Source organism: Pezoporus wallicus, unplaced genomic scaffold (assembly GCF_028554395.1).
Source record: "Pezoporus wallicus isolate ANWC-B61680 ecotype Strahan unplaced genomic scaffold, APGP_CSIRO_Pwel_v1 contig_2, whole genome shotgun sequence".
Taxonomy (NCBI): domain Eukaryota; kingdom Metazoa; phylum Chordata; class Aves; order Psittaciformes; family Psittacidae; genus Pezoporus; species Pezoporus wallicus.
The window spans coordinates 1242745-1258066 of record NW_026639478.1 but is presented as its reverse complement, the minus strand read 5'-3'; the positions used below and the strand labels follow the sequence as shown (position 1 = coordinate 1258066).

Below are 15322 nucleotides of genomic sequence, written 5' to 3'. Positions count from 1 at the left end.
AATCTGGTTAAAGACTCCCTGACTACAATGACTTCCATCAGAAGAACAGTATAATCTGCTAGAAGAAACTCTTCAGAGGAACTTTCTTTTTCAAGGACATCCTGTTGCAGAAGATGTCTCAAATCTTGACTTGAATTTGTTACTACAGCAGAAGGGCCACAACAGCCTCGATCAGTGCTATTAACCCACGTCATCTCACCAATATTTACTTGTGCAAAGTTGGAATATTCACTAGCACATGCCTTGCAGTGTCTCACACACTGCATATACCCTGTCAGTTTACTACAAATAAGGAAGGCATTTGTCTTTTTAAAAATCAAGAAGAAAAAATCTAAATAACATTTCATTTAACCTTTCACATATGAACTTTTTTTTTCCCCTTTTTTCTGATGTTAGGGATACAAGAAGAGAGATGGACTAGCTAATACTCTGTAGTACGGTTGTAGTAACAACCAGACTAATAATCAAGAAGCTTGTCAGAAAGAGAACTTGGAGTGTCTGTGGGTAGAGTAGCTGCTAGAAAGCAGCTGAGGTAGATTATACTCCTGTCAGTAAAGGAGGATCATCATCAGGAGGAGAAAGTAATGAAGAAAAGGAAGGAACCAACCAGATGGATGAATGCAAATGCAACTAAAGAAGGGAAGAAGAGCATAGGGGAAAGTCGTGTGGTAAGCCAAAAGCGGACAACAGCAGTAAAATAGCATAGTCACACACTGGTAACAAGTCACACTAAATAGGAAAAAGACTAGGCTGGAGAAATGACCCAGAGCATAAGAAAAAAAACAGTCAGTGGTAGTACAGGTTCTTTTTACACCAGGGGGATTTTTAAACTGATTAATTCAAAGCAGGCAGGCCAGAAAAGGGACTGAAAAAACCCAAGCACCAGGCAGGTAACCTTATTTACAAAAATCTGTGTGAGAATACACAAATAATCTTGAACACTTGTATTCATATGCAGCAGCCTATTCCACTAATAGCAGAGACCTGGCAACAGATCACGCTGCATTCCTTGACTGCTGAAGTGTTTCAATTTGAGAATGTAACAACAAGGTAACATACAAACTCTGACTTTCCTCCTCAGAAAGCATGGCAACCAGAGATCCTATTGTGCTTTGTTGCTGCATAATTGTTAAAGAAATGCTTTCCGATGCCCTGTGAGAGGGGGTACTATCTCGAAAGCTCAAAGGGATTGTTCATTTGATCACTAAGCACAGTATTATTCTAACCACTCATGCACGCAGAGAATGCCTCTATTCTTATGTTCCCCTGAGAGTTGAGATCATCTGAGATATGTTGGCTATCACATATATAAAGGCTGAGGTAGAACTGCTGGCAGGACGTTTTAAGGGAAGGATTTTCACAAACATGGAGTTTCTCCTCCACATTTCTGGACAACAGTTGAACTGACTGACCACTGGGCTAATTTAGAACATGCAAATATAAAAGCAAATCTTTACAAGCTTTACAAATCTTTACAGGCAACTTTAAGAATGGTAAAAGATACAGAAGTATTTCTAATTCCAGACTCACGTCTCTTCCCCAAGGCTGAAAGTGAATTTGATCCAAGGCTCTCAGCATAAGCAAATACTAACACAAAATCAGAGAAAAAAACACCATAACAACCAAACAAAACCACAAACCCCCCACAAATAACAAACAAACCCACCAAAGCAGGCCTACTCCAACACAGAAGGAAAACCCCTACACTCACCCCCCACCAAAGACAATGCGATTAGCAAAGAACAAGGTTACTCGATGCTGTCCTGTCCTACCATCTCCTAAGAGTATGTGAGTTTTTATTTCTGACCTCTTCTTTTACAATATTCGAGTCACTCAGATATTCTTGTGATGCACTTTAATGATTCTTCAGTTGCCTTGTTGAAAACATTAATTTGCCTACCAGTAATCTCAAAAATTAAATGCCTAGCCTCTTACCCATGCATATATTAATTAAAAACAAAAAATCACCTCTAATTCATGCCACTTTAGCACACGTAGCATATAGGCAAGAACTCAAATCAGTATTACGTCCTAAAATCTACAGACTAGTGCACTTTTCCAACTTAGGCTTGAGAGAGACAAGGAAATTGCCTATACAGCGTGCACAATACTATTCTCTGCATTAACACAATAATCACACAGACCTTACTATGAATTAAAGATGCATGTACAGCCCACAAAAGGGCATAAATAAGCTGTATCAACTTCCTCCACTTAATCTGAGGTCTACAGTTTTTCTTCCCTTCTGTGGAAAAGATGGCTTATTAGCATGACTCCTTATTTCTGTGTGTGAATAATATCCTTAAAATAAATGCACAATTGTAACCACGATTTTTTTAAGGAGGTCTGAAGGATTCTAAAACCCTATACTTCATGCAAATAAAATGCAATTTTCAGAAAGTTCCACCACCAAGAAATGTTAGGATATTTCACTCAGCTGCAAATGTCATTATTTTGCCCAGATATTTTTAATTCTAGCATTGTAAGTAAAAAAAAATAAACAAATTACACCTTCACACATTCTGACTGAGAACCTTGAAATCAACCCCCTTTTTAGTCTCTACTTAAAAAAGAAAAACCATCTAAGTGAAATCATCATAAGGGATCAAATATTTGTTCTTCCCTCATGAAATCTGTTAAAGGGGTTATATTTTTATTTAAATCAGACCAATTGAGTTATGAATCTGACCCTTAAAATACAAGTATTTATGCTGCAGTGCTGCATCACAACGATGTCAACATAAGCAAGCTACTATAGGTGGTGAGAAAATGCTCTAATTTTTAAATAGGGAGCTATTTCCAACTAGCTCATATTCAGCCTTTTCCCACATTTTATTCCTGATAAACAACACAATTAATATACTCCAAATAACACAATGAGTGGACTAGAAAAGTCAGGTATTTGTGTATGTCAGCAGGGCTTTATTACAAAGAGGTCGGGAGTCATGATGACTAACCAAAGCACTGTGCAATTTTGAGTAACATGCTGATTTTAAGACATTCAATTCCATCTCCTTGTGAAGGCAGCAATTTTTCTTATTATCTTTTTATTGGAATCTTGAAAATAACTTGGAAGAACATTAAGACTCAGGAATCCTATAACAGTTACCGTAACTTTAAGTAGAGCTAAAAAAGGTCCTTTTTTCACATGAGAACTGAGAAAAATGCACTAGAAAAGGTCTCATATTTTCACTGCAGGAGATATTTGTATCCAGCACATATGTTAAACAAAAAAAAGAACCAAACATGGGTGGGAGGAGTGTAACTTAGAAACTAGGATGACATTTGTCACCCCTTATAATTATTTAGGGGTGAAATAAAATTTACACGTCCATATAAAAAGATTGTTGATGAGAAGAGCTAGAAAGAGAAATAATTTAAATGTTTGCCTTCATGGAGCAGTCACTGGCAGAGCTATATTGGTACAGGTGTGACATTTCAGCTCTCTGTCCAGAACAGAAATGGTATGCAGAGAAGATGCTAATGAAGCACCCATCTACACAGAATAATTGTGGTATTGTGATTCTGATACAGAGTTTTCCCAAGCAGAACAGGCTTTAACATAAAATTGCAGTTTTATCTGCAAAAACTACAGCAATTTGGCTCTTGTTAGAGAGCAACAAAATGCTTGGTGCAAAAGTAGTCTGACTGAAAGTACTTACTTTGAGAAACAGTAATGAGATGTAATGGGTGCAGAGCAACTTTGTTACAGTATTCCCATTCTGTTTATAGATCAATAGTCCTCAATCAGGAACTTTTGCAGTATGAAGAGTAACTGAAATAATGCTAGAAATGAGTCTGTATTTGGATTATGGTACTTCAATAATAGAGGAAAAACCTCATATGCTCCATGAAAAATAATAAGAACAGTTAAAAAGGAAAAATAAAATCCCAAGCACATAAGCATTTAAAAGTCTCACCTCCTGGACTTCTCAATTCCAGAAAATCCTGTTAATTAGATTCAATCCCACTTATCACTTCAACTCACATACTAAAATCAGGCCACATAATACAAGTTACTACAGTCAGGTGAGCGCTGATTCTGGAACAGAAGCCAGATTTATTGTTGCTGGCATATGGAAGCAGAGGTTAACAGTTCTCTGCTGGAGCCCAGAACAGAATTCATTACGGAAAAAGGGGAAACCAGTTATTTTTCCCAATCTTCTGATTCTCACCTTAAACCCAGACCCACCAAAATATCTATGTCAAAATCTGGATAGTGTTTCAAAGTGTAGTGTAAAAGCACATTACTAATTCTGCTGAAACCTAAGAAAGTTCCTCTATTAGTTCCATTTATCATTGTCGCTTTGTAGACTGTGCAGTTCACGCTGATGTTGCCCAGGCACTTATCCCTTACAGCAAGGGCAGAGTAATTTGGTGGACAAAGAAGAAGAAAGCTTTAATTTTTCAGGGGTCTTGGCATTTTTTGATTGAGGGTTTTCTTTCAGCATGGATCTTGAAACAAATTTGCTTTCAGGTCTTTGTAACAGATTTATGTATTTTGAAATGGAACAGCAAAATTATTTCAAGAAATTTTGGCACATAAACTGAAATAAGTAAACTTTCAGAATTTATATTTAATGCCAAGTAAGAGATTCAGACTGAAATTAGGCTTGTTGTATAACAGGCATCCACACAGCTTCAGTTTTCCATTTCATCCTATTTTGTAATAGATTTCCTGTGTTGACAAATGCAGAGGATACTACAGCTATAAAATCTGCAGACCAAACAAGAGCTTCTTGTGGTCATTTTAAAGGATGCCCAGTTTATATACAAGACTGAAGATAACACACAAAACAGGGGCAAGAAAGAAAGTTAGAAGTTCAGAGAATTCCACCACTGATCTGGCAAAGTCCTGCTCATGCCTTAACCTTACCTTACAAAAATGAAATATTACAACATTTTAGACGTGATCAATAGGTGGAGCAAAAGGAGGCAAAAACATACGTCTAGAACTAATCCTGCCTGAAAAGGTTTTGCAAACAGTTTGCTCTGCTCATGACAGTGAATGTCAGAACTGTGTCTTGCATTTAAAACTTAGCCCTTCAGTTCAGGGATAAAATTCTCTACCTCTCCATTTGATTCTGCATTGCAAGACATCTACAGACAAGAAAATGGAAATGCTTCAGACAGTTTCTGCCTGAAGCTGCCTCAGTGGCGTGTGGGATGCCTGATGCAAAAGATAGCTTCCTCAAGCCTGTGAGCTGAGCCAAGGACTTCCTGTACCACAGACCTAAGATCAGCATCTTTCTTGACAGAAAACTTGGGCATCACATAGGTCTGTTAAAATCAGTAGAGCTACTGTGCTCTAGTAGGAGGTCCTGTGTAGATAAATCTAGGCAAGTAGAGTCACCACATCCTGATAAACATTCAGGGAAGGCCACTTATTTCAAGGAAGGAATACTTAAGTGTTACGTATATATTTTAGAGGTATCAATATTTTCATCTTGTCTCCACTGAGTTTAGTGAAACCCAGTCTATTTACGGTAAGGCTGCGTGGAGGCTTAGTTAAGGGTCTAAAACCCACCACTTTTGTTTCAAGAGTGTAGTCAATCACTTTTCCACAAGAAAAGGTTCAAAAGAAAAACCTATTATAGATCTTCCAGAACAGAAATCAGAACTCTTGTGAATTTCTTTTATCTGTAGCCCATTTCTATTGAGATAAACAGAGATTTGGAAGTATTTTTGCAACAACATCCATAGATGTGTTTGTTTAAACACAGAGTTAAACCTTTAAAATGATTTCTGCTGCGATCCTCCTTGTCAGCACTACCAGGGACACTGATAGCTTTCCATGGTTAATATTGCGCACAGCAGAAATTTTAAGTTGCTACAGCAAGGATCAAAAAGGAAAAAAGAAAAAAAGACATCACAGTGAATGACAGTTAATAGAAATCACTGAGACTAATTTAAAATTCCTGTTTTGATTGAGATATTTCACATCCAGTAGAAAAATGGTTCCTTCTAATTAAGTGGGAATATTAAAAAGCCTAGACAAAGCCAAGTTTTTCATTGGCAACAGGGAAGGGAACCATAGGGAAGGCTCTAAAGAGGGAGCCTGCTCTGAACAGCACTGAAAATAAAGAGCAGCATTATCATGGCTGTTCTCTGCTCCTTGCAAGGCTTGTAAGCGACTGCAGTCTTGTCACCACCAGGATGTTTTTGTACAAGTACCAGTGTGTGCACACCAATAAATACTAGTCCTTTTCACTTCTATTTTCCTCATCAAAAATAGATACCTCAGATGTGAATTTCTGCTCTGTGCCTCCTTGGTAGCACTTAAAGGGACACTGTCACACCCATAAAACTGAACTATTGCACAAGCTATGTATTTGAAGGAGTTAACCCAAACAACCGTTGGCCTTCTTGAACAAATGTGTAACAGAAAGCCATAGCTTCAAGTGTGGCTTGGATTTGCTGCATGACATGGCACTGAAGCCCTGGAGTTTCACAGAGCTCCAGGGTGCAGAGATGGGAGTGCCATGGGGAAGCTGACATGCCAAGTCCTGCAAATTTTCATTCACTCATTCAGAAGCTCTGCATTCCTTCTTGCAGCACCATTAGATTCATTTTCAGTCTTCAGGACACAGCTGCAAAAGTCATTTGTGCTGAAGCACAATTTAGATTAACTCAGCATAGAAATAAAAATATTTTGTCAGGGTCACCACCAGAGCAATGTGTGTGGTGTTTGCCATACGCTGACATTCTCTACTGTCATAATTCTTTCACGGTGCACTTAGTGCTTGGCTCTCTCCTTCCAGAGATACACCCATCACATACCAAGTCTGGTTTTATTGCAGAAGAACTGCTGCTGGACAAGAGGATGCAGTTACAAGGACTTTCTTGATACCTTTTCACGCTCTTCAGACAACAACTGGAACATAAGAAGATCCACAGCTCTTTTCATACTCCAGCCCAGCCATTTAATGCTGAAAGACAGGCTGATGGATTTTTTATTTTTAAGCTCTTTATAGTTCTGCCAAAGTAAACAGAACTACTTGGAATACTGCTGATGAATGAGGCTAAAATGGGGGCATAAGTGGGAAATACAACCAAGAAATCCAAGCCAGAATTTCTTAAGCCAATCTGATTCTGACAAGGAATTAAAATTTCACCTGATTGGTAGCATATTGGATAGTAAGCACCAATTTAATACTGACTCACTGTGTTTATGAGGGAAGGCTTTTACCTCTGTATCCCCTTTTCTTCCTGGTTTCTGTCTTCTGCATTCAGGTAAGTAAAAATCTGGGTTAGGATCTCTCTCTTATGATGTGTGCTATAAACAACTGAATGGAGACCGATAAAACAGAGGTAATTAGGTGGGTTAAACCATCAGCAAAGGGCTTCTTTTTAACCAGGATAACTGACCACTGAGGAGAATCCACTGGGTTTATACAATTCTTTCAATAGGACATTATTTCAGCTGAAATCATGCATTATGGATTTGGTCCAGGAATTACCCAAATTCCATAATTCTGATTATGCAGAAAGCCAAAGTAGGGGACTTTCACTTCTTTTTTTTTTCTTTTAAGCCACAAAAGGCTTATCAATCTCAGCTGGCATTTCTGTATTCTCCTAATAGCTTGCACTAAACCTCATTCTGGTTCTTTTCTAGCCAGCGCATTAAGAAGTGAGTCACATCATAATAAAACTTTAATGACAACATCTGTTTCAGCAAACATGACAGAAGCGTTCCTGGCCCACGGAGGACTGTTCTGCTTCTTCACTCAAACAAGACTTGAGCATTTATTCAGTCTTGGCAAAACTGGAAATAGGGCAACAGCAACAGATACTTTCCCCAAAATAAAGATCTTTCAGAAGCACTTCTAATTTAAAGATAAAACCCTGCCTTAGCCAAACTGCGTGGTACAGAAAAAATCAGTGACAACAGTAAGGACTCTGTTTCTTCTGTGCAAACAGAATATTTCCTTGGGCTGCAGCCTGCTAACAGGACAAAGATGACAAAATAAGCTGGGAAAGGAGTAACTTGTTTTCATGGCTAGCTAATTAGCCAAAGGCTAATATCACCACCCAGCAACATGTGACATTAGACCACCCTTAGCCATCCTCACTTTTACAATCAGCTACAATGTGTGCTTTGGATAACAATAGGATAGCAAATGCCTATTGTGTTTCCCCCCATCTCCCACACTGACTGACTCTTACTGATTAAACGAGGAAAAAAAAAAAAAAAAAATCAGCAGATCCTGTACACTGTATAGCAAGCATTAAAATAGTGAATAAGTCATTTCTTATACTGCCACTGTACTGATTAATTACAGCAAGCACAGGCCTCTAGCCCTGCCCTGCCCTGGTAAAAATGCAGCAGGCAGCACATGATCAGGCTCATGTCTATGCTAACAAATCTAGTAACAACTCCAGTCCCTATGGGAGAAGGAAAACCCAAACCTCTGTTACACACACAGCTTGCATGTGGTACAGACAAGAAAAAAAGAAAAATTATACCACATCAAACTTGTTAAAATGAAAGGAATATATAAGGAAGATATAAGTTCTTTAATGTAACGGTGGTGAGGCACTGGAATGGGTTGCCCAAGGAAGCTGTGAATGCTCCATCCCTGGCAGTGTTCAAGGCCAGGTTGGACAGAGCCTTGGGTGACATGATTTAGTGTGAGGTGTCCCTGTCCATGGCAGGGGGTTTGGAACTAGATGATCTTAAGGTCCTGTCCAACCCTAACTGTTACATGATTCTATATCAACTAGGTAGACGTCCAAGAACTACTGTTACTGTTTAAAGCACCAGAAACCTGCCAGGAAAAAAAAAAAAGTTATTGCTATTGTTAAAGAAAATCCATAAAAATGAGCCATAATCAAAGAAAACACAGAATTAACATTAAAAAAATTGCTAATATCTCTATGTCAGAAAAAGCTTCAGACCCTAAAATAACAAAAAATCCCACCAGTTGGCCAACTGCTGCCTCTGAAATCCTGTGGGTCTCAGTTCTCCAGACTTCAGCTTATCTTGTGCCTATGTAAACTACATATTGTTTGGAAAAAGCATTTTATGATAAAATACATGAAAAAGCAAAACCTGCGAGCAGTACATCTGAGATCCAACAACTGCACAAAAAATGCCAAGCATTTTTTTTATTAAAATGTAAACCTATTCTTCCCATCTCAAAAAACTAATCCAGTCTTCTTGTCATTTTGATAAACCAGTGGTCTCTGGCTGGAAGCAGACAGGCCAAGTCTTGCAGGAAATTGGGAAAAGGAGGAGATGGTGAAGGAAAGTGGATATATGTTAATAGTTAGAAAAACAGAATCATTACTTAGCTTATCATGAAAAATTACAGGAGGCTAAATTCCCCCATTTACCTCTCATGCAAGAGGGAATAACTACACTGTGGTAATAACATTCATTTTAAGACAATTTGCTGTCTCACCAGATTCATTATTTTGTGTAAATTTGCCATTATTTTGCATTAAAGTAATAGCTTGTGTTCCACAGTCGATTGTGTTTACAAGGAGAGAAGCCTCCCAGTAAGGTCACTGAACTGCAATAACCCTCAGCTTTTAGCAAAAGCCTGACTGGACCCCATCACCTCCTGATAAAGTCATTGCGGAGCCAAAAGCTGCTAAATGCCTTCCAGCTCCTTCTTTCATATTCTGCCTCCACCCTTTTTTAAACACAAATCAAAAAGAAAAAATTGATGGAGAGTGGAATCCATATAGATGTAACACACAGTGACACATATTCCTATGTTAACTTGTGAGAGATCAACACTGACTATTATTTCAGGAGAATGGGTTCATATATCATCATTAAATCCCCAACTGAACAAAAAACCCCAAGAACTGGTATCCAATACACAGCATCCAAAAATTCCTAGGTGTGGACAATGGGACTGCAGCAACTGCAGCTACCCTTTCCTTACCATGTTAACAGAGGCCAACAGTGAGCATGACTACGTTTGTCAAACTATTACAGATGGAAATCTCGTTGAGACAGTATTTCTTCAACCTGTGTGGGATTATACAACTATCCACAGGACATTCTGCGTAGCACACAGCAGCACACGTCAGCATAAGCAATGAATTGCAGGGCTGCTGTCGAATTGTGCTGAATATACAGTTTCTAGTTACATCTCTGAGCTCTGCACACAAAGATACCTCCTGATGTACCAAGTGCTGCAATTAGAAATGGCAGAATGACGGACTGATGGATGGTGCTGTGTTGTGTCACTTTGCCATACATACCTTACCTCTTGCCCAGTGAAAGAAAAGAAAAACCTCCACAATTCTGATATTTTTTCTTTCCTCTATAAGATTCACTTTCCCTTTTATACAAAAAAAAAAAAAACAAAAAACAAACCACCCCAAAAAACCCCAAAACCCAAACACAAACAAAAACCACCAAACCCAAAAAACAACAAAACCCAACATCCCACAGTACAGCTACAGCCACACAGCACATATCGCTGGAAAGCATTAAGCCATGAAGAACTGCAGCCACATGCACAGATACAATTCAGACCTGATCTACTAAATAGATCTTCCTTCTTGAGAAGATCGTAACTTACTGTATCTTGAAAAGTTAGTACACTTTGATTTTGAATTGCTATCAAAAAAGGGAATATGCTTATTCAACCCTATGAGGGTGGGAAGTATCAATAAAAATCTTCATTTATCCTTTTTCCAAGTTAATGCAATATGGGACCAAACGAAGGTACAATCCTCCCAGCAGCCAGGATGACAGGAATTTTGCCACCTTGCTTGTGCCTCACAGATGTAGAGCAGTGATGGATCTAATAAACTTCTGGAAATGATCTCTGGAAGTAACACCAGCAGCCACCTCCTGATCCATTTCTTTAAACACACAGCACTTTACTCAGCAATTGTCTTCTCTCACTTGGACTGAGATGTCATTCATGATCCTTTTCTGACTACATACTGGTTGCAACAGAGACCATGTTGACTACGTGCAAGTTCAACAGAAGATTGTAGCAAGCAAGACATTCTAGTTCCACATCACAGATGCATATTCAGTATATATCAGACAACAGAACTCTGTTGGGTGTCACAAGAAAATCCTTTCAAAAGACAAACAAAACTAACTCTTGTTAATTCAGAAATTCATAGTTATAAATACCATTACTGTGCAGACTAGATTTCTCTCTCATATTGTTACCCTTCTGCTCCATTTATCCACTCTATCCTCTTGTATAAAAAGTTCATGACCTTTGAGAATTACCTCTCTGAAACACAAGGCATACCTGATTTGTTTGTTTCATAAAGCCACTGATACAACTTGCCTTCGTTGTTCGTTAAGGACATTTCAGCTATACTATTTTTACTATTCAGTGTGAAAATAAACACAAATGCAAAAAGACCCTCCAGAATGGTAATTCTCAAATCCAAATCATATGAAGAAGAAAAGTAAGACATTAATGTTCACTCACCAGTGGCCCTCCACAGTAGTGGATCAGTCTTTGCTTCTATATACAAAGAATGCTGTTGGGTCTATCAGACTTGAAGGAGATATCCATACTTGGCTCCTTAGCACAGTAACATTTTCTATCAGCAAGAACATGCTTGCCTCCAAAACTGTACCCAACTGATAGGGTAGTGTGCAGGCACCACACTTACTCTGGGAGCAAGTATTTTGAAAATAAAAAAATACGCTGTATTCAAACAGCACAGCTTCCTCAGGTATCTTCTGTATAACACCTCGGATACCTTCTGTGTAACAATCTCTGACAACTGCACCTATTCCATGCTGTTCACAGTACAGGAAGTTTCCTTGTCCTAAAGGATCATACTGTCACCTGGTCCAAGACAATACACTAACCTTGGAGAGGGGGGAAACCAGAGCAAAAGAAGAGATTTCTGTCTCCTCTGCTGAAGAGCCTTTGCCCTGGCAGTCCAGGCACTCCAGTGGCTGCAGGGACTGGCAGTTGCTGCCACCGGGTGGCTCAGGAAAGAGGGACAGCCAAGGCTGTCAGGGGGACCGGACCTCCCCAGGCACCCACTGCACACCCATGCACCAGGACAGAAAGAGTAGGCAGCAATCAAGGGGTGCTGCCGCCGGCTCTGAAGGGGGCTCATTGGCTACATCAGGCAGCAATAAACTTCTCTGCTGCCTGGGCTAACCTTTCTGTAGGGGGTGGCACTGTCCAGAGAAAGCTGGGGAGAGTGACCTCCGTGAAAGAGAAGACAAGAGTTCTGTGTGAACAGGGGAGGCTGTGCTGCACCAGCTCAGAGAATGAGGGCTATTTAAAATTCTTCAGAAGAGGGATCTGAGTGGAAGCTGAAGCTATAAATTAACCAAGTGCTGGTGCATTCTTGACACTCATTATAATTAGCATCGATGTGGAAAAGAAACCAAAAAGAAATGACGGACAGCTTGACATAGATTAAGCCAGAGGAAGAGTAACTGAGAAGGGTCTGCAACCTAATCATTTAAGTCACAAGAGAAAAAATAACTCGCCTATGGAAAACTGATTTCTCCCCTGAGATGGATTTAAACATCTTAAGAAATTGCCCAGAACTGCAGGGAAAGGTAGGTATTTACAACAGTGTAATTCTCAGACTTATGAAAGTTGTGTCTGCCAAAATTTTCTCCCCAACTCTCAGGGAGTCTCATGCTGAAGTAGTTTCATTTGCACCTTCAATCCACTTTGATGTCCTCACTTGAGCAGGGTGAAAAGATTACAGACTCCATTTGAACTGTATTTTCTCCTCCCCCCGCCTCAATTTTGATATAATCTTAAAAACAAACTTTCATTTGTAACATGTTAAAAGGGTTGATATAAGTTTGGTTTTGGAGTTGGAAAGACATTTTCCTCCTTGTGGTGCCAAGTTATCAAATGTTGATCATTGGCTTATCTTGGATAAAAAGTACAGTTCACAGATCTGGAACACGGAAATACTTAATCTGTTAGTAAATCATTAGCTTTAAAGAACAGATAGTACACTGTATGTTGACCTTAAATCGTAAAAGAATTCCTAGTGAGGATACGGAACACTGGATGGCGAGTTTAAGCCTACCAACAGTCAACTTCATGGTGTATCATTTCCATTTTTAAGTTCACAGTCCCCATATGGACCATAGGATTGACTAACCACTGGTTTAGCTCACTGGGAGATGGTGCTAGTGATCAGAATAGACATAAGGTTTAAAAGCCTTCTTTGGCCTCCACTGTGCTGTGAGAGAGGCAGATGAAGATCTTTTTGCTTTGCTGTCTCTATCCTTCCCACTGAAAGAAAACCAGAGATCTGAGTTGAGAAAGATTAGTTTGAGATGCACATTACACAGTGCCACAGGGCTCTATAACCACTAACACTGGATCGACTGTGAGTAGCTGGTGGAGCAGATATGGAGGAAATGAGGTAATAGCTTCACCACTGAATTAATAAAGTTGAAAACGAGTTCTTAAGTCCACTTATGGATTCTTCAGACACTGGCATTCTGTGATCAGCGCTGGAAGCATTCATACCAGGAATACACACTCATATGCCAATCACACTACATTATCTCACTGAGGAAAGCCGATTTTAAACAAAACCATTTTAAATGGTCACAGAATTGTTTCCATGTAGAGTAAGAAAGACTTATTCATGCTCCATTCTTTTTTGTACCTCAAAAGAAAAAATTCCTTAGTATATTAAAAAATATTTGACTCATCCGAAAGTTTTCAAGCTAGTCAGACTTAATAAAATCCACATGACTTCTGCAGATTTTGAGTTTCCACTCCAGAACATAATGGAGCTAAATATTACACCCACTGATAATCTTCCAGCCTTGCTTTCACCTCTTCTGCATTAATGCTAGACTACTGCTTTTTTATTGAAGTCCTATTAGCATAAAATCAACATAAAGTTGGAATAATAAGGTTTCCCTGTCTCTTTTCCAAATCTTAATGCAGAAGAAAAGGCAAACCAGTTTTGAGATCAAGTAATAAAACTACCAGCAAAACCTACAGGGAAAGCAGAGAGGGATTCACTGAAAACCACCAAGAGGAGCTCATCTAAAAATCTAGGCCTTGAAGTATCCTCAAAGGTCACCTAGTCTATTCTTCTGCCACAAGCTGGACTACATTACATCAGTTTAGCCAGTTACTTGTCTAATCTGTTTTTAAAGGCCTACAATAATAAATCTCCACACTTTCCAGATGATCCCACTGTTTTAATATTTCTTTTCGGATTTCCCTTCCCAGCATTTATTCAAATCTTTTTTTTGTACAAGTGAATTTAAAGAACTCACTGCTTGTTCTATCCATCGTGGACAAACAAAAGTTTATTTTCCCTCTTTCTTCATACATCTTTAATTTTGTTGAACACTTGGATTCAGCCTTTCTTCTCTGTGATAATGAACTGCAAAACTTTCTACAGATAGTATTAGTTTCAGATCTTAGGTCCCTCTGTACTTTCTACTTAGTCCTTTCCCCCACCTTTTCAGGTCTCTGTGGAACTGCACAGCCCACACTCAAATGCTATACACAAACATTAAGTAGATCACAAGGATTTTGTGGGAATTTTCTTTTCTCAACTTACAGATCAGATAATGTTTTGCAGCTGAGTTAACTCACCAAATACTTCGTTATCCTCTGAAGACTGCTGCGTTAGTCTGGCTGCTTTTGGACTCTCTTTAGCTGATTCCTCCACCTTGGTTTCAGCATTCTGTAAAGCAAGCGTTGCTTCAGATTAGGTCTTTTATAGTTATCAACCAGAAATATTCTTCAAACTTCTTAAATATGCACACATTATGTTCTTCATGAATACGGAATCATTAACACAGAGGGTCCTCGTATCTTTACTACATATATGTAGTTTTACAAAATACTGAAGGAAAATACTTTCAGAGACAGAGTTGTGGGGGTTTGGTTTTTTGTGTTTTTTTGAGTCTGTTTAACTACAGGACATAAAATTGAGGGTTAGAGAAGACATCTAAGTAAGAGAAAGATCTTAAAAACCATGACAGACTTGTAAGTTTCCACCTTTCCTCCTCATATTTCATTTTCTTTCTATTGGCATCTTCCGTTGTTGACTTAGTGAACCAAGAGATCAGGAGATACTGCACAAATATTTCTCCTTGCAGAGCAAAGGTAAGTGAGCTAGAGAGAGCTTAGGAGCAACCACCTTCAAGTCTTTAACACCAACTCATGCACTTAACTGTTTAAAGCGCAGTTATCTATTTCTGAAACAAATCTGTCAGTTAGCTACCTGGTGTTAGACTGGGCCGAAAGATAATACAACAGTTTCAGCACATAAACTGACAAAAGTCAAAGCATTTCCTTCTTTAGCTAGAAAAGACTGAAGAAAATATAACCTCTGAAACACTGAATTTTTAATATTTATATTG

General features: G+C 38.8%; 1 protein-coding gene across 2 annotated transcripts in view; it reads right to left on the bottom strand.

Moving 5' to 3' along the window:
• MBP (myelin basic protein) overlaps positions 1-15322 on the bottom strand; it is a 110316-nt gene that overhangs the window by 39846 nt on the left and 55148 nt on the right. For both annotated transcript variants that reach the window (XM_057414724.1, XM_057414723.1), the window contains exon 3: positions 14550-14640. In XM_057414724.1, the coding sequence (XP_057270707.1) occupies positions 14550-14640 (91 nt within the window). The remainder of the gene's footprint in view (positions 1-14549; positions 14641-15322) is intronic.